The sequence below is a fragment of the Bacillus rossius genome, chromosome 1 (genome assembly GCF_032445375.1).
Source record: "Bacillus rossius redtenbacheri isolate Brsri chromosome 1, Brsri_v3, whole genome shotgun sequence".
NCBI lineage: Eukaryota > Metazoa > Arthropoda > Insecta > Phasmatodea > Bacillidae > Bacillus > Bacillus rossius.
Genome location: NC_086330.1, coordinates 123,760,764 through 123,780,628, shown reverse-complemented (window position 1 = coordinate 123,780,628; position 19,865 = coordinate 123,760,764). Strand labels below are relative to the sequence as shown.

Sequence of the window (19,865 nt, the reverse complement as noted above, 5' to 3'; positions counted from 1 at the left end):
TCCCACGAGAAAATGAATTTCGACGTGGTCAGCATGGTCGACATGGAAAGGCGGTGGAATCGCCTGACCCATGAAATAGTACTTATTGCTCACAGAGTCCACGCACTTAAATAGTGCAATGCAGACATTTACAATGATGCGCTGAAACTGAACTGAAATTTTTTTCTAACAACAGAGCTGTTATAATCTACATTCTTTCTACGGTATGTGGGGGAAAATAAAAATAAAAACCTAATTCCTGGAGGATGAGGAAGAATCAAAATTTGCCGTTAATCAACTAAGTTTCTGAATCTAGATCGTGGGCTCTCGTGGCCAGTCAACAACTACTTCTTGGCTTCTGGTTTGAGGCAACTTCCATGTAAACGGTGGTGTGTCCATTTTTAGCACGGACGTGGTCTGCACCCGTAAGCTATTAAGTACACTGACAAAAAAATTCTGTAAGTTTACATAATATTCCTTTAGGTAATTTTATATTTTATTTGATGTTTCAACCAAGCAAATTATTTTTTTTTAACTACTGAAAAGATAATCTAATATTCAATTATTTGACGAAATTTGTTTTGTTTTATCATGCTTATTAATATGCGCAGTTACTATTGAAAGTTATTCAGGGAACGGTTTCAAAATAACTTTTAACTATTGGAGGTAGGCCTACTGGGGCAACACAAAGCATAGGTGTCCGGGTGAGAATCCGAACCCAGTATTTCTCAGCGAACAATGTTTTGAAGTGATTTTTCATGTAAATGCACAAGCATCTGTAACATGTGCAGTGTGGCTAGCGGTTGAGCTCGAGCTGTAGTCACGACGAGGTCAATGAGGTTGGGCGACGGCGCGGGCTCCAGCGTGGCTCGCACGTGCGTGTCATTATCGCTCCATCTGCAGGCAGCGCCACTCCCTCATTATCGCCTGTCCATCGCCTTCGACCGCTAGCCGTGCTACTTTCCGCTCTAATGACACGCTCCGTGCCCAAGCTTTTCGTTCGGAACAAATACATCGATCACTATCAATTTCGTAAACAATTTTGTTCTGCTTGTATGTAAGCACAGAAATGATTATTCCCTCGTAGGAATTTATTTATTTATTTATTTATCGACTTTTGTTTAGCAAAGTAAAGACTTGCACGCCTCCTCTTACACTAAACCGTGAAACATAACTTATAAAAATTTATATCTATGAATCAAACCTAAAATCACAAACTAACATATTACAAATTACAGTACTTACTGACTAATCATTAACAAATTTAACATTCAAGTTAAGTACGAACATATAACATTTAAAAATAAGGTATTAAATATTAAAATATAATGAAAAACTAACCTGAAACATATTAAATATGATTTTCAAAAGAAAAACTTTAAAATATAACTAAAGTTCGTATTATTATGTCATTCTCTCTCTCTCTCTCTCTCTCTCTCTCTCACACACACACACACACATCTATTATGTATTCCCTAAATTACGTGTTTGGTGTCTAACATCCTAGTCGCGGCTGTTTCAGAGGTGAGATGCAGTAACTGTGGAGGATTTCTACATTGTTTATCTAAACGGTAATTAGACTTCAATAAGGCATGCCCACGCAGGCGGGTTCTTCCTTATGATTGGCGGCCGTCTACGAGATAAGCCAGTGCCTTATTTGGCTAAGCCATTCAAAACGAATTTGGTTCCACGCAGAATTACTATAATCCATGTACTTGGAAGAAACTCAACCAACCACGAAACACAAGTGATGCTACAGCGTTTTAAGGCCCGATCACACACATTTGAAGTGAAACTTCTTTGCTGAGGGGGCTACTACAATTTTCTAGCGTTACGAAAATTCCGATTGCATGAGGGTAATAGTTAGATACGTGGTGGGGGAACCAGCAGAAGAGGAGAGTGCGTCAGCGGCGACGCCTCTCCAACGCATGCGCTAGCGGTCGAATGGGATGACGCAAAAGGGGGAAGGGAGAGGAATAGGTACGTAGCGGAGCATGCTATATGATTGTTGTATAGGCCAGAAAGGAAGGTGGGGGGGGGGGGTAGAAATGACGCAGCAGTGATGCTACGGAATTCGTAACGCCGTTTGTGTTTGCCTTCTCCTCAGTTCTCTTAACGACTAACGATTTACGCTATCATATTTATTTTATTTTATTTAAAGTATCCACAATGTATTTATTCGTACGGAAAATGGTTACTTATATGTGTAATTAACTTTATAAGTATCATTCATTTTTATGTGAACAGTGTGATTGAAGATGTAAATAATTTATCTCTATCTGTACCTAATAAGCAAGAAGTTTCACTTCTGTCGTGCATTGACTCCACGCACAAAAATGTTCTTCATAACTATTAATTAAGGGGTTTTATGTACATTTTATGTATTGATGTTCAGTCGCAATTTTTTTTAACATATATCTGCTAAAAGGTCAATTAATTTATCATATATATATATAAATATATTTGTTAAAAGGTTTTAAGTTGAAACATGAAATGCAATCGTGCTATCAAAATAAATTTACAGGAAAAGCCATTTTATAGTTAATTGTAACTAAAAGAAAATGACAATGACAATTAACTAGGTGGTTTGAGTCCAAGCCTTAACACACACGTATAGTTTCATAATTTTTTTCACGAAAATAAATGCTGCAATGTGCTTCCAATAGAAGGTAGTAAATAATTTATTAACTAGGCTCTAACGTAAAAATAACAGTAATAACGAACTACACAGCCACTGGAAGACTAAATATTGTTTCAATCTTTGACGGCCATTGTCATGGAAAACTTAGCTTTTGAACTGAAGCCATGTAATAGCGTCGCTGTACCTTGCAGTTAGTATCATTGTGTGGCAATAAAGCACGCGGCTTCAATCAAAAAACAAAAAATGCCACGAGTGTAATTTATTTTCAAAATATAATTTACATTTTTTTTGAAGACGTGAACAATCGATTGAAACGATAGAACTAATTTTATCAACAGGTGCAATTGATTATAAATACATAAATTACACCTTAAATAAGAATTCAAGATAGGCCAATATGTTAGGGTTTTTTCCTGTGAATAACTATGATATCGCTCTTTAGATTTATGTTTCGTCTCAAATTTTCTTAGCAGATATTCACTAAATAGAATCTAATAGTGACAAAAGTAACTTTCGTGACCTTTTACAACTCGAAAATTAGCTTAGTTTACATCAGGTGACAAAATGTGTTACCCAAAACCTAATTTCAAAGAATTATCGGAATAAATTCACAGTATAATTTTTTGATGAATAGTGATGTCATGAAAATTAATCAACCAACATAGCATGTCATACCACCAAGCCTTGAGCCATGAAACGATTCTCGTTGTCAACTTACCTTTGTGAATACAAGCGATGGTTGAAAGGTTGAATTTCTGAAACGTTTGATGAGCGAGTGCGCTGGTGATAATTAGGTGTTGATTCATTTGAAATGTTGTACTTACTGCGGTTTGAATAAAACTGTGCAAAGGGTCTAGCAAGTGCGTTTGTAATCATACTTGCTGCGGTCACTGCACTTATATTTTTTTTGTAAACGGAACAAAAATATTCATAATTAATGATATTTGTCAATTTGTAAAATTACATGAAAACAACTGTATCACTACAAAATAGTGTTAGCAATAACACTGAGTTCGTAATCTTAACCAGGCATTCAAAGTGTTCAAATTTGTGTTGTCCCAGTACATCCAGTTATTTGTAAACCGTTCCCTGAATAGCTTTCCAGTATTAATTGCGCACTTTAATACGCATAATAAATCATAATGAAGTCAAAATGTAGAATACTCGATCAGCTTTTCAATGGTTTAAAAAAATTATACTTGAATAAAACTTCAATTAAATACTTAGTACTTATTTCATACATGACAAAATAAACAATAGCGATGGGTTGTACAAAGTGACAATATCTAGTCAAGTGCAGTGTTAACATTTGGAAATAGTTTTAAAGGACGATGCAACCTTGGTATTGAGGGTTACTTGTGTTGGTGAGGCTGGATGGTAAGTGCGACTCTCGCTGGTGCTTCTAGCGTAGTATCGCCTCTAAGCGCAATGCTCTGAACTGGCGCGCAGTCTTCTCGTCGTGCACGGGGTAACGATGAGATCCGAGCGGCAACCATAACATTACATGGCGGAGAAATGAAGATAGTGTTGTAATGTAAGTTCATTGAGTGCTTTCGTTTGTCTGTACCGGTCGTTTCCTGTCTAAAAATTATCGTGAACACGCGTGTTTTAGCCGTTGTCACTCTTATAAAATTACAGTTTGAAAACGAAACACGGAACAGAACTACTCATCCTCTCTCGAGGTATTCTTGAATGCTTTTGGTAAACAGAGACCACTCGGCTATCTCGAGCATTGTTCCTCCCTACTGACCGACATCGGACCTGCTGGAGCTCTATTCTGGGCGCACGCAGCACGGCGACATGACTCCGACTGTGCGTCACGACACGCCGTCTCCCGGCGGGTCGTTACCACAACGCCGAAATATCACAACGCCGAAATACCACAACGCCGAACGTACAATGACGCCGGATACCATAACGCCGAATGCCAAATTGACCGCAACGCCGACAGCTAGAAAACTGCTGTGTACCACAACGCCAAAATACAGTAACGCCGAAAAATGTACCACAACCTAACCTAACCTAGGCTAGCCTAACCTAACCTAACCTAGGCTAGCCTAACCTAACCTAACCTAACCGAACCTTACCTTACCTTACCTAACCTAACCTTTGTGGCAGTCCTACAATGACATTTTTCGGCGTTATTGTACGTTCGGCGTTGAGGTATTTCGGCGTTGTGGTGCGTCCTCCTCCCGGCGAGCCCCGCCGCGTGGTCGCGACAGCGAGACAGGAAGCGAGGATCGATGAACTTCCGGCGAGGCGGGCAGGGTGTCGCTGAAACCCCACAAGTGCCCGCTCGCTACCCCCTCCCCGCTATACTGTTTTTTTTTTTTTTTTAATAGAACAGAAATATTCATGTAAACTCACATATAATTTCAAAACTGTACATTTACTTGAAAACAACCACAGACTAGTGTTCTCAGTAATACCCGGGTATTTATGCTTTGTGTTGTCCCAGTACCTCAAATAATTAACGTTATTTGTAAGCCTATTCCTGAACAGCTTTCCAGTATTAACTGAGCACATAAGCATAATAAAACAAAATAAAAACTTTTTTTTAACTTTCTATTATCTTTTCCACAGTTTGTAAATCTATGATTGAAGGTATTAAAATATAAAATTACCTGCCAGTTTTCGTAAACAATAAACGTATTTTATAAATGCAAAAATTACTTTAGCAATGTGTTGTAAAATTTTTCAATATATTTCTTGTAGTATTACAAACTTTTTCTTGGCGACTGGTTTCCAAAAGAATCTTGGTTTTAAGTACAGATTTTGTTTTGTAGAACAGATTTCTTGCCGACAACGATGACTTTATGGACGACAGCACAGTTGGTTTAAATGTATGGAACAAGGTGGCGATGGTAAGGCATTGGCCTCGCATTCCAGAGGTCCCGCGTTCAAATCCCGGAATCCCATAGAAAAAATTAAAATCGACATGAGGTTTCCCGCTGAGGCAGGGTCTGCATGGATGGAATGAAGAATATTTGAGGTGAGGTTAGATGAGTATGGAGCAGCGACGGAATGGGAGTACTCCGAGACAACCTACAGTCCACGCCGGGAACCGAACCCGGGCTGTCCCCCTTATGGCAGGGGTGGTTCCCCGCTCCTAGCTGGCCTCCACGTCGTGGCTCGGTCACCCTAGCACCTGTGATGTGACATGTTTGTAATACCACAGTAGTCCCTCATACATCTATAATGATAAAAGAGAGATTTCTTATGTCTAATGGAAAGACCTAGAGAAGTGAAATTTTGTGCATATATATTCTCCAAGGGGGTCCGTTTGTACGATTTTTTCATAATTTGAAATGATTTTATTTGTTTGATCTTTTAGCTATTTTTGGTCATATTGTTTTCAAAAATCTCTGCTTTTTAACATCTTTAAATGACGATCTTCGTGTCATTATCTAGATATCGACGGCGTGAGTAAACTGAAGTCGGTTCCGTATTTATAACTTGACTCCGATTTTCTAAAGAACACTCTCGCCAGTTTTTTCATTAACGCGCATCAGCAAATCTTACAATCAAAAGTCTTAAAAATTCAACAGAAAATAGAAACATCTTGCATTCGTTTGAAATTATATTGGTAAAAAAATACTAATCATACTTTGTCTAAATTATTTTGAATGGAAAACTGATTTGTCAAACACAGTTAAAGTACATTCGATTTGATATCGATATTTTTATTTTCTTCACAGAAAATATACTAGAGCACTTTTTTCCATATTTGCGGATTCAAAAGGACTTTAAAAAGTTAATATTTGGTGGTAGGTTTATCTTAGTATATAGTGTCGAACTAAGGTTTGTTTTCAACTCTGCTCTGCAATTGTTTAAACCAGGTTGGTCTGATGTTTTGGGTAAACAGATAAATGATATATATTATATAAATATGGCTTCGGATCATTTTAACATTAAGGACGCATTCCTAATGAGAAAATTGTCTTAAATACAATTATATAGCCTAATCACAAAAGAATGAACCCACTCATTCACTGATTGATTACTCTATATATAAATACAAAAATATCTTAATAATATGAAAACAGGTTTTAAGTAGGTCGTAGAGCAGCCTAATAAAGGATATTTTGGTCACCTTTCATCTGTGCAAACCCTTACTATTCCATGTGAATCATTGTAGAGTTCTTTGCAGATTTGTGTCGTCATATTTGTTAAAATTGTGAGAATTTATTTGCAGAATACATATTTCACTTAAATATTTTAGTCCTTTCTTCGATTCAGTCGTGTGAGACGGTTAAAATTTCAGTATTGGCACTTTAATGCTCACTCTCTGATATTATGGGTTCATCTAAAACAAGGAATAGTTTATCTCTGTATTGTCTGGCCGCCTGTATAATGAATAGTGCGAGTGTGTTATGTCTGTATCCTTCCGTATCGAAGCAAATGTGCATGGGCTAGTTCATTAGGTATATGGCGTGAACGTAATTTATTCGATTTTTGATAAGAATATCGACATTTATCAAGATAAATTAAAAAAACAATCTTTGAAGTTAAATTCCAGGTTATCTTAAAATGTTGAAGAGTTAATTTTTCGAATTTATTTTTCTCGGGAAGTGATTCTTTAGCCCTCAGGCTACCCAAGTTTGACATATCTGCCAAATATCAGGCACAGGGCTCCACAAAGTCTAGGACAGCCACTGATTTATGGTATCCCAAGGTTTCCTGGAATTATTCCAGTAAAATTTGACCAGTGGAGGCTAACATTGAGTCCAAGGGCAAATTTTTGGAAGGTTACTCTAACAGTAACTCACTGCTCGACTACAAAAAAAAAGATAGCACATTCTGCCCATATTTCAATTTGTAAATATATTATAAGTTTTTATCTGTAATATTAGGCCTACCGATATAATGCTCAGTTTCTTGTATTTGCGTTCTATCACAAAACAAAATAAGTTAAAAACTAATCATACAAAAATTATAGCGATGTTAAATGTTGATACTTGAAAACATGACCAAAGTTACAAACTGACCCTCCGTATTTTCAAAAGTTTTACAATTGGTCGCGTTAGTTTTGTAACATAACACAAACACAGTGTTAATACTGCACATATATTCTGTCATCTATTGAACTGGTATGACAACAGCAGATTTCTCACACAGAAATCATAAAGCCCTTCGGTATTGGTTTCTAGTGTATTTGGTTTTGGTTGTGATCAAAATGTTGATGATGGGGGGGGGGGGGGGGGGAGGAGAGACTTTCTGGAAGGTGACTCATTGGCGTTGTCCTCTTGTCGAGAACAAGCTGACTAGCTGTGACATTCAGTGGCGTATGCAGAAACTCGTAAATTGACTACCGCCACATAAATACATTATTTAGTCATTACTTAATAAAATATTGTTGGAAAATCCCTGAAAACCCAGTTGCCAACGATATCACTTGGAAAACTGCAAGGCAGAGATTTGTAAAATTGCATACAGTACTAAACTCAGCCTTGCAATTTTACAAAAGATATCGGCAACTCAGTTCCTAGGCTATCCTTTGTAAAAGTACAAAAAAAAATTACAGTGAAGGTTATTTGTCGCACGGCAGTTTGTAATGGTAGCATAGAACTGTCCGGTATTGCTTTATAGTGTATGCGTTTGCTAAAACGGAATGTTCTGGGAAAAGTGGGGGGGGGGGGGGGAATGGAGGAGGGGCAGTTGTAAATTATATGAAAAACTCCTTAGTTTCTAATACAAACCATACCTTTCACAAGATTCTGCATACGCCATTGAAGGCCACATATGTTATTGTTCTCGACTATAGGCGAGCGCCAGATGGTCGACTTGAAGGCGATCACTCGGGATGTTTAATATGCGATGTGTCTGCGCACATATGGAGTCCCCTTCTCTGGGGACGGAGAGTGGAGCAGCCTCTGCGTTACGACAAAAAAATTAAGTGCGCAGGAAAGCTTTGCTGTAATATTAACTTTAGTGTACGCGCTTGTCTGAAATGTCTGGTGTTCGCTCAGCGCGGACACGGGAAGGCCTAGAGCCGTGAAATTTGGTACGTAGATTCTACAGGAAGGAGAAGTCCGTGTCCCAAATTTAAGAAATTATTTTCAATATTCGATTAAATTCGGCAAGAATAATCTATATTAGTAATAAATAGAGACCGGAAAAATTCGCAGATTCGTTTCATGGTATTCTCAAGTTAAAATAATTATACCTTTGTACTGTCTCTGCTATTTGTTCACAATTAATCTGGAGGACTATGGGCCAATCAGAAGAGACCCTCAATCAAGGAAGAATCTCGAATTACAAATTACTCAGTTGAAAAACCCCACAAGCCAATGAACAGGTGACGTTTGCTCAAGTGCAAAGAGGATCGTAGAGTCTATCCTGGAGGTCACTGAACTCACTATTTTTTCCTGTCCCTAGTAATAAACATACTAACGCATCAATAATTCCAAAATGCAAAACCCTGAGTGGTTTCATCACGAGTGAATTCTTGTACACACTGGACATTTTATTGTGTGATTTTCTTTACTTAAGGATGTTGGTGAATTGATAACACACTTTTCTTTCAGTGTTAGATGAGAATCGCGCGCCTTAAGCTATGAGTGGTTAGCTGGTAACCAACAACCAGGGGCATGTATTTGTAGCAAAAATATTTCGAGACTAGCTGAGAGTTGAAACAGTGCAGCATCGTCTGTGTTTTGTGATTGGTCGAGTTTCTTTCAGGTACGTGTTTATTGTGGGCACACAACCACAGCCATCCAGGGCGGAAGCAAACGCGTCCTGAATGACACAGTCCAATAAGGCAATGGATTCTCTTGCAGCCGCCCGTTACAAGGAAGTCTTACCATATTGCAGTCTGTTAGGCGTTCATATTGTTTCGCGAAATATACCTGCCCCTACCAATAACTGTTCAACTTTAAATTTAATACAGATTTCGGACATCCGCCATTGCAGTTTTGCACTGTTTGCCATGGAAAACGTTCAAGAATGAAAAATCTACTTATTAAGACTATAACGTGAGTGACTCACAGATAACTCACAACCTTAACCGGTGGGTCTAGAAACATGAAATTTTGCCTAGGACTTCCTTCTAGGTATAACGTACGTTAGCACTAAGAAAGAATTTTTGAAAATTTATCCCCTAAGGAGGTTAAATAGGGGATTAAAGTTTGTATATAATTTTGTCATTTTTTAAGTAAGAAATGTGGAAATTGATGTTAAGGTTCTGTTTATAAATAAAAATCAGTAGTTAACAGTGTTTTTTGTAATTCATTAAATATGAGGATCAAATAATTTCTTATTTGGCACACGGCTAATAAGAAATAAAAATGTAAACATAAACTCACATAAAACAAGCCTAAATCAAATGATGTCGAATAGATGGAATCAATGATGAAACTAAAAAAGGTATTATTGTGTTGTCCATAATACCTGTTTTAGTTTCATCATTGGGTCCATTTGTTTGACATCAGCTGATTCAGGCTTGTTTTCTGTGGTCTTATGTTTTCATTTTTATTTCTTATTTTGCATTATTGATTTTTTTTTCCATGACAAATAATGCAAAACTGCAATGGCGTATGTCCAAAAAAAATTGTAATAAATCAAAAATTCCCCATTGCATGAGCCATTTATAGAACTGTTCAACTTATCCATGTGAACTATTCTGTGGCCGCGAAGTCGCAGGCCCGGCCCCCACTCACCCCAGCTCTTGCACGGCCGCGTCAGTATCTTGTTGCCGTCGGGGTTGTAGCAGCAGATGCGCAGGGACTTCCAGAAGCCGTACTCCGGCGGCCGCAGGTTCATCTGCCCCTCGGGGACCTCGCCGGCCTCCGCCTCCATCTTCTTGGCCGCCGCCTTCTTGGCGCTGGACATGGTGTTGGCTCGCGGAGCCCGGGGGTCGCAGTGAGGCACCTGGGGCGCGGCCGTGCTCCTCCCGCGCGCGCTAATCGCCGCGCTGATCAGTGCTAATCACCCCCCGGCAGACATCCGCCGCGCCCTCTGGTCGCTGCGTAACTCCCCTGGCGTCCCGTCCCAATACGTAGGGCCGTGTGCTTTCCGCGTGATGACTTCCAGACCAGCGGTGTGTTCCGTGGTTGGCTGGGTTTACTTCAGGTGCAGGTACATTTCCGTCCTGTCAGGCTGCCTGCAGTTCTGGAAGCGTTTCTGGTGCCCCTCTCGCACACATCCCCGGTGCTACACGGGGAAAAAAGGTTTGTTTGAATCAAACCAATATTTGTTAATATGTGCAAAACAAATATTTACTTGCTGTAACAAAATATTTTGTTGGACTAACAAAATTTGGTGAGTAACAAAACTGATTTGTTACACATGACAAAACATATAGTTGAGTTGAGCAGATCAGTTTTTTTTTTGGTCAACAAAATCTTTCCTGCTACAAAATATTTGTCTGAATAAATAAATATATATATAATACTTTTTTTTTGTTCAGGCAAACAAACATTTCAGTGTAAGTATGTATTTAGTTCTGTAGGCACCCCTGATGCCTGGTGAGGTGAGACACTAGATTCCAAAGTGGTGGAGGCTTAAGTTATTTGAAGAAGAAAAAACACTTCATTTGGTATAAGCACCCAGTGCGGAAGCAAACGCGTCCTGAATGGCCTGGCCAAGTAAGACACTGTCTTCTCTTGCAGTTGGCCGCCAATTGCAATGAAATAATCGCGCTAGCGCAGTTATGCCTTATTGCAATCTAGCGATCACTCAGATTATTTCGCAAAACATTCATGCATCTAATAATATATTTCTATCTCACGTGTGTGAAAAAATATACCAAATACATACTATCTTTGGCCCCCGTCGTTGATAGGTTCGAATCCCGCTTCGTCGCAAAGCGTACTGAGGCACTCAGTTCCATATTTATCTATATCGTTATGAACATAACTCGTCCTCGCAGTATCATCTCATACACAGTAATGGTAGGACAAGATAATATATATTTTTTTCTGTTTATTTTATTATAAAAAATAAAAATATATATTTAAGTTATTAATTGAAAGTTTAAACGTAGGCAGTAGGATATTCCTTATTGATATCACTATTGTGGTCCTGGTCACCGAGGGGTTAGGCTATCTTTGTTAACGGAAATTAATATTTATTTATTTTTTACCTCCTCTCCCTCTCACACGGAATATGTTGAGATGCATATATGACTGCTCTGCAAGTTTTACAGTTCCTTTGTTGTTCGTCTGTTTCGTGTCTTTTTTAATTACTGACTTAATTCCTTCTGTAGGTACTGTTTTTGTATGTGTTTGTACAACAGGCAACAGCCAAACTTAGCATTTTTCCTCCTTTTTTTGATTTTTTTATGTGTATATTTGCCGAATAGCCTGCTGAGGTTTTGGTGACACAAAACAAGACATGGTGCATGCTTCCTCAACTTTTCAGTCAGTTACCTAGCTCATTGCAATAACCATTCAAATAACCTATCACTTTCTATTTCTACACAATTTTATATTTAAATACTATGGTAAATAATAAAGAAATAAATACCGTACGGGGAATGACTTTGCGTCACATAGTATAATGGTAAATATTTGTTCAGCACTTCTTTAAAACTTACCAAAATTTGCATCAAAACATCATCAAATAGTGACGAATACGTATCGCGATATGACCATAAATAAGAAGCAGCCCGGTCCTATAGGTTCCACACACGCTGTACAAAAATGGCTTTTGTGTCAAAGAAACAATCTTTCAAAAACGAAGTCGTACGATATTTTGTCTAAGTCTTGGTTAGCTATCAGTTAAATTCATGGGTAATTAAGTTATTTAAGGTAATTCATTCAATTAAGGCGGAGTGTTAGTGATTTTAGTAAAAAAATTATAGTAATATCGTTTTCCGTCATTCTCTCGCTTGAGAGATCGTCACTATAAGTAATAAAAATAGCTAGAGACCGGAAAAATTCGCAGATTCAATTTGTGATGTACTAAAATTTATAAAAAAAAATTTTGTGATACTTCTGGTATTGGTTCACTAATAATCTGAGGGACTCTTGGGCCGTTGGAGACGATTAATCAAGGAAGTAACACCCAGCGGAGACGCCTCACAAGTCAACAGCCAATGAACAGGCGACGTGTGCCCAGGTGTACAGAGGATCATGGAGTCTATCTGGGATGTCACTGAACCCTCGAATTTTTCCCCAGTCTCTAGTTATAGCTCAAAATAAGACAATTTAAACAGGGCATCGATTACTATTTCCAAGCAAAGTAGAAGTATTTTAAAAAAGCCACCTTTTTGCTGTCCCGCCAAGTAACTAAAGTTGTTTCACAAGTAAATATAGCACTTGCAAGCCTTTCTCAAATGTGCTATGAGTTTACTCGCCCAAAAAATTATTGTGTAATTTAGGGTTGTCCGAACCTATGAAGGCCTATATGTCGAGAGGAATGGAAATTATGAATCAACGTATGGCGCGCTGAAGTCAGAAACACGAGTTAAACGCGTTTTTTTACTGCAAATCCGCAGTTTTTTTTTAATTAATGTGGATTGCAAACCAACAAGGCTGCGTCACTGTTTTACACGTATTGAAACTGTTGCTGATATGTATGACACTGACACCGCAACCTTAAAAATCTGCAGTTTTCAATACAATTATAGAGAATGTCACTCTGTGGATACATTTACTTTCACGAGTAAAACTAAGATAAATAATCATTAAAGTACTTCCGTACCTTACGTCCTTTTGGCCAAAATATTTACTGCACACAAATAAAAGTGCAAACTTTTGCGATTTTATTTTTTTTGTTTATTTGTTACAACTAAAGATCATTTACTCACTAACACACCAGCAACTTCATGGAAGTAAGCCGAATTGAGACCGACAATGTGTTATTTGAGATTTTGTTGCAAAGCGCGTACGTAATTTTGTGAGAAATATTGAACATACGCTATTGTATTGAACCAAGACTGTCAAATTAAATATTTAAATATGTGAGGAACATAGGCAACAGAATAAGATTACCTATTGCCAGACGAATAAATACATGGAATTTTTCTTTGGAATTAAGTTTTTTACAACTATCTAATGCCCAGCATGCAGCTGTGCCTCTTTCAATGTTTTGCAATTTGTTTGAAGTAGGTAGGTATTTTTCTATATATATATATATATATATATATATATATATATATATGTCACTCTATAAATCTCACTATATTTCTCTATTATATATCTCTCTATCTCTCTATATCTATACATATCTCTCCATATAACTCTATCTCTCTATATCTCTCTGTGTAACTATGTTTCTATATATATCTCAATATATCACCCTATCTATATCTCTGCATCTCTCTACACATATATATATCCCTCTCTCTATACCTCTACATCTCTTAATATACGTATCTAGCTCTCGCTATCTCTCTATACCTCTCTTTTTATCTCCATCTCTCTGTGTCTATAGCTTCCTATCTATATCTCTATCTTTACAAAACAAATACGCACACGCAAACATTCATTCATATATATGTTTTACATAGCTATACTTTTATCTATCTTTTTACCTATGTCACAGATGTGACATAGATCCACTAAAACATGCGCGTATTCGAATGCAACGTTGTGTCAAAATTTCAAAGCTATCGGTGAAGAACTTACGGAGATGTAAGGTTTTGAACGAACGACTATTTACATTTTTAGTTAAATAGATAGCTAATCTTGGCTTGGGTCTTTATATCGTAGGTTTTTGTGGCCAGGCTCAATGACTTCTAGGTGGAGACCACATTTGTGAAAATATCCACCCTTGAAGATGTCAGCAACCTGGCGTGCCGAAACGTCGAGCACATCATTACCAAGGACATGACTTTAACCGAGAAGCCTATAACCCTAGAAGCCTTAGCTTTTATGGCATAATTCAAAGGAATACTACCTATTGTAGCCGTTACCATGGTGCGACTTTCGGAAAATTTTATATAGTTGTTCGTTTCATGTCCAAAAACCATCGTCATCTCAAAAGTTTATATATATATATACATACATATATACATATATATATCACAATTTTGTGGGCACGATAATTGTCGCAGTTTTTCACAAATCACTTCCAAACTGATACATAAAATCTTGTAGTGGAAAATCTCGGTCGAGTTCGTTAATGGGCAACAACCAACCAAAGGGGTAGAAACAGGGAAGGTTTTTTTAAAAAAAAAACATAAAAATCGCTTTAACTACCATAATATGGAAAACATCACATCCTTTGAACGTATTACAGCTCGTAGGAGTAATACTGAAATTTTATGTCTGAACAAGATTTTGATACGACCAACTATAACTGCAAGGGGTTGAAAAAAACAAGAGTTGGTGGGCAAAAAAAAATTATAACTCTCTTCTTAGACACAACATCGAATTCGTACGACTTGTGTATTAATCTAGTAATTTTTATCCAAAACTTTTGTCTGAAACAATTTTTGATTAGATGAACCATTGTTGGAGGGGGTTGAAAAAATAAAGGGGTGCAATTTTAAAAGAAGTCATAATTTACATACCATGTACACAGTTAATTCCTTTTAGTTTTTATTGTAAATCCTTAAATTATTATCTACAACTTTCGTCTGAGATAATTTTTTATTCGACCAACCATTACTGCAAGGGGTAAAATAAACAAGGGTTGGTGGACAAAAAAAATCATAACTCCCTTCGCAGGCACAACATTGAATTCGTTTGAATATTTTGTAAATCTTATAATTTTTATTTTAAAACCTTTTTCTGAAAACATTTTCGATTAAACGAAACATTGCTGCAAGGGGTTAAAAAAATGAGGGATAGAATTTAAAAAAAAATAATAATTTCCATAGGTACACTATCAAATTCGTTCAAATTGTAAATCTCATAACTTTTATCTAAAACGTTTATCTGAAACAATTTTTTGATCAGAAAAACCATTGCTGCGAGGAGTTTTAAAAAAGTAGGTGGAAATAAAAAAAAAAATCATAAAATCCGTACCTTTTACACAATTAAATCCATTCCTTTTTATTGTAAAACGTAAAAATACTACCTACAAATTTCGTCCGAAATTATTTTTTATATGACTAACCTTTACTGTAAGAGGTGGAAAATAACAAGGGTTGAATGACAAAAAATGTCATAAGTCACTTAATAGGGACACTAGTTAATCCGTAAGAATTGTTTGTAAACCTTACAAATAGTATCTAAAACTTTCTTGGAAATAATTTTTCATACGACCAACCATAACTGCAAAGAGTGGGGGAAAAAAAGGTTGGAAGTAAAAAAAAATTATAATTCCCTTAGTAAGGACACAATCGAATCCGTTCAAATTGTTTGTAAATCTTATAATTTGTATCTTAAAATTTTGTCTGAAACAATTTTTGTTAAGACGAGCCATTGCTATAGAAGGTTTAAAGAAAAAAGGGTAGAATTTAAAAAAAATTCATCGTTTCCTTACCATGTACACTATCAAATTCGTTCTAATTTATTGAAAATCCTTAAATTATTATCTAAAAAAATGGAAATAATTTTTTTAACGACATATCATGACTGCAAGGGGTGTAATAAACAGGGGTTGAATAAAAAAATGCATAAATCCCTTAATAAGCACACTATCAAATCCGTTCGAATTGTTTTCAAAGTTTATAATTTTTATCAATAACTTTTGTCTAAAACAATTTTTGATAATACAAACAATTATTGCAAGCGGTTGGAATAAGAAAATAAATAAAACCTCCCGACCATGTGCACTATCGAATCCACTCACATTTTTGTTTAACCTTTTAAATATTGTCTAAAAATACTGTTCAAATAATGTTTTATCTAACCAACCCTTAGGTACTGCAAACAAGGTTTGAAAGTAAAAATAATGATAACGTTTTAATATATATAGCCTACATAAATATGTTATGTACATTGAGTTCTTAAAATTTTCCTGAAGTTTATAGAAGTTTCCAAAATATTTCCAGCATAAATATGTAGGTACTTCGAAATCTACCTACGCCTGTAGGCTGTGCCGAAAGGGTTTTTTTTGTACTGTAGTAATTCCTCCCCGAGACATATTATGTTTTACATGCAGTGATTTTTTATATACTGTTAATCGACGCTTATTGAACTAAATTCCGTAGGAACTGTTCGTTATTTATTATTATTTATATAAATAAAAAATATATGTTCGTTCTTTAAAAAATCTTAAATCTCCGAAAGTTCTTCACCGACTGCTTTGAAATTTTGTAACGTTCCATTCGAATACGCGCATGTTTTTATATACTTATGTCACACCTGTTACAGGTAAAAAAATAAATAAAATACAGATAGGCATAAAGTTTTTTTTTTAATATTACTAATATTTTCATACAGAGAGAAATATAGATATAGGTATATAGAGGAGAGAGAGAGAGAGAGAGGGAGATATATATATACATATAGAGAGATGAAGATATAGAGGTAGATAAATATGTAGATAGAGCTACAGAGATATACATAAAGCGATAGATAAAGAGATGGAGAATTATAGAGAAATAGAGTGATGCTTTGTATGTGTGTACCTACTTCAAATGACCAAAAAAATACACTCAATACTTTTATAAGCCGTGGGCGTATCGCTTTTTCCACCCTATCCTATAAAATAAGTGCACTGAACACGCGTTTTGGACCTGTGTGGAAAGTTATTTCCCATGGATTTACTAGTTAAAGAAATTACGCGTTTACTAACCATGAGAGCCTAGAGCTTGAAATAAAACGTGTAACAAATGACATTAATTAATGCGTACGATTCGGGTATAGTTCACGTAGATTTTTATTCGTATTTGCAACTGCAGTGAATATTTCTATTAAAAAACATTGTACGGTTTTCTTCCTATGTGGATACGTGAAGTGAATCAAATACATATGATAGTTATTTTTCGTGCATCATGGCGACACCGATCACGCAACTGCTACTTTGGGGTCCAGCCTTAACCACTTGCAAATTAAAATGTTTTATTTATAAAAAAAATTCAATAAAAATTGAAAAATTCTATGTTAATTTTGTATTTATATTTTTTTTTTTCGTCGCGCGTTTGAAGGATAGACTGTCATATAAATACCTGGCCAATCATCACCTATGGGTAGAGACCGGAAAAATTCGCAGACTCATTTCGCCATAGGCTATAATACAAACATTCGTAACTTCATATATTGCTTCTGTGATTGGCTCACTGTTTATCTGAAGGGTTATGAGCCAATGAAAAAAAACTTCAGCCGAAAGAAGTATACAATCGGAAGCGTCCCAGTTGACAGGTCTCATCATATGACATTTGCCCGAGTATGTTAGAGGATCCTGAAGTCTACCCTAGAGGTCATTGAAACCGCGAATTTTTTCAGTTCCTGCCTATATCTGTCCGGTGAAGCTGGCCGATATAAAGAAAATTACGCCCTAGCAATCAATTGCGAAGTCTGGCTCTCAGAGGGCCCAAACCCTGCCAATCACGGTCCCCCGTTATTCGGTTGAGTGTCTATCCCCCTATATAAGTACATCTACGCCCCTGTAGTTGCTGTAAGTGCGGCGTTTTTTAACAATTCTCTTACATTTTTATCAAATCCTGCACAATAAAAGTTATAGTTTGGTTCATCTTTGCTCATATCATTTGCTTGAAAGTTTAAACTAAAATTTCTGTTCATTAAGGTAAATTACAATACGTTTATATTTTAAGGTTTTGACACATTACACCAATACTATGTATTGTTATCAGTAAATTATTTGTTACAAAACAAATCTACTTATTTTATTTAATGAGCATATTGATTAACTTAAATATTTAAGAAAGAGATTTCTAAAAGGTAAGTTGCTGTTACGAGGAACTGTATTATCTGTCGCTTTGGTTTCATGACAGTACGTGTTACAAAAAACTAAATGTGATCTATTTATGTTGGTATCTCTGTGTAAATTATTTTGCACTGGTTGTAGGTTGTAGGTACGTGACGTTTGGTTTTATCCACAGGAGTGTTCCTGCAGATGTATTGACTTTGCTTTGGTGCCGTGCGTTTATCGATCGACCAGCGCTATCGTCAGCAGCTTTGGTCGGGAGGGAAATAAAGGGGGGGGGGGGGGGGAGTGCAGTGGTGCAGGAAGGGGGGAGGAGGGGTGTCGTATATGCGGCAAACCACCCCCGCATAGACGTCAACATGTACCTGCATGCATTTCAGTAGGAATGGCAACGTGCTTGGGATTCATGCGACAGTGGACTCGTGCTCGGTGCGGTTGAAGTAGCGAGGGCAGGCAGATGCTCACCCCAGCTGCTCCCGGTCCGCCCCAGGAACTGGTGCGTCTCCGAGTTCCACAGGAAGATGCGGAAGCCCTCCCATGCGCCCAGCGTCGGGGGCCGCGTGTAGTACTGCTCGACTTTCTTCTCCGACATGGTCGGCGGTCCCTTCTTCGCTTTGTTTCGAAACGGCCTCGGAACGCTAGGAGTAGCCGCCGGGGTAGCGAGCTACTGGGAGAAGGAAGGGCCGACCCTAGCCTCCCCAACGCCTGCGCGGTCAGGGACGCGCACATGCGCGCCTTGCGACATTCGATTTTCGCGTCAATACGCGCCGCAGCGCTCGCTGTGACATCTAGCGCCCGCTGTCGGAACTAGCAGCAGCACTCTCACCGACGACCGTGGTCGATATCACGGAGAGTCGAACCTCGCTGTCGAGTAGTACAAAAGTCCCTGTAAGAGTGCGCGTGCAGTCTGTGTTGGCAACAGTTTTGTTGTCAGTGTCTTTCCTACTTTTTAAAAACGTAATTTTAATGAAGTGAAAATAAGTATAAGCCATTTGAATAGTTGTTACAACCCTACTTCCAAATTAATAATAATTTATTTTTATAAAAAATATCAATGGTTTTACGTTATTAAATTCAGCAATAATTTCTTCCAGTTTTGTTACATCTATATATATAAAAATGAAACTTTTCCTGGTCAAGCTATAACTTGATAAGGGCTTTACCGATTTCATTCGTCTTTTTTTTTTTTATGTTTTCTAATACTTCGTAGAAGGTTCTTACATTAAAAATAAATTAAGACAATTGCGCAGAAACATAAAATTTAAGAAAACTTAACGACTGCCTTTATTATAAACTTTTTTAATGTAACTTTAGCCCCAACGTTATATACTCTTTGCTAAGCACGTTAAAAATAACTGTGAGTTGTTTGACAGTTGTCTGTCAGTTGTTCAGACAGATCGCACATCGCCAATATCGTTTACAAAGATCGCATAATTCTAGCGTAGCGTTATATTCTCTTTGCGTGTTAGTTGCAGAGGCGCACCCAGGAAATTTTTTTTTTTGGGGGGGGGGGGGGGGGGGG

The 19,865-nt window shown here is 37.2% G+C and overlaps 1 protein-coding gene across 2 annotated transcripts in view; it reads right to left on the bottom strand.

Moving 5' to 3' along the window:
- The window catches only part of LOC134544687 (sodium/potassium-transporting ATPase subunit beta-2-like), a 59,684-nt gene extending 40,534 nt beyond the window's left edge, over positions 1–19,150 (bottom strand). Inside the window, exon 1 of one of the 2 annotated variants that reach the window (XM_063388504.1) lies at positions 18,809–19,150. In XM_063388504.1, the coding sequence (XP_063244574.1) occupies positions 18,809–18,935 (127 nt within the window). In that variant the 5' untranslated portion in view covers positions 18,936–19,150. Of the gene's footprint in view, positions 1–10,278; positions 10,547–18,808 lie in introns of those variants that run through there. The other variant, XM_063388505.1, reaches the window with a different exon arrangement.
- Between the last annotated feature and the right edge of the window lie 715 nt (positions 19,151–19,865).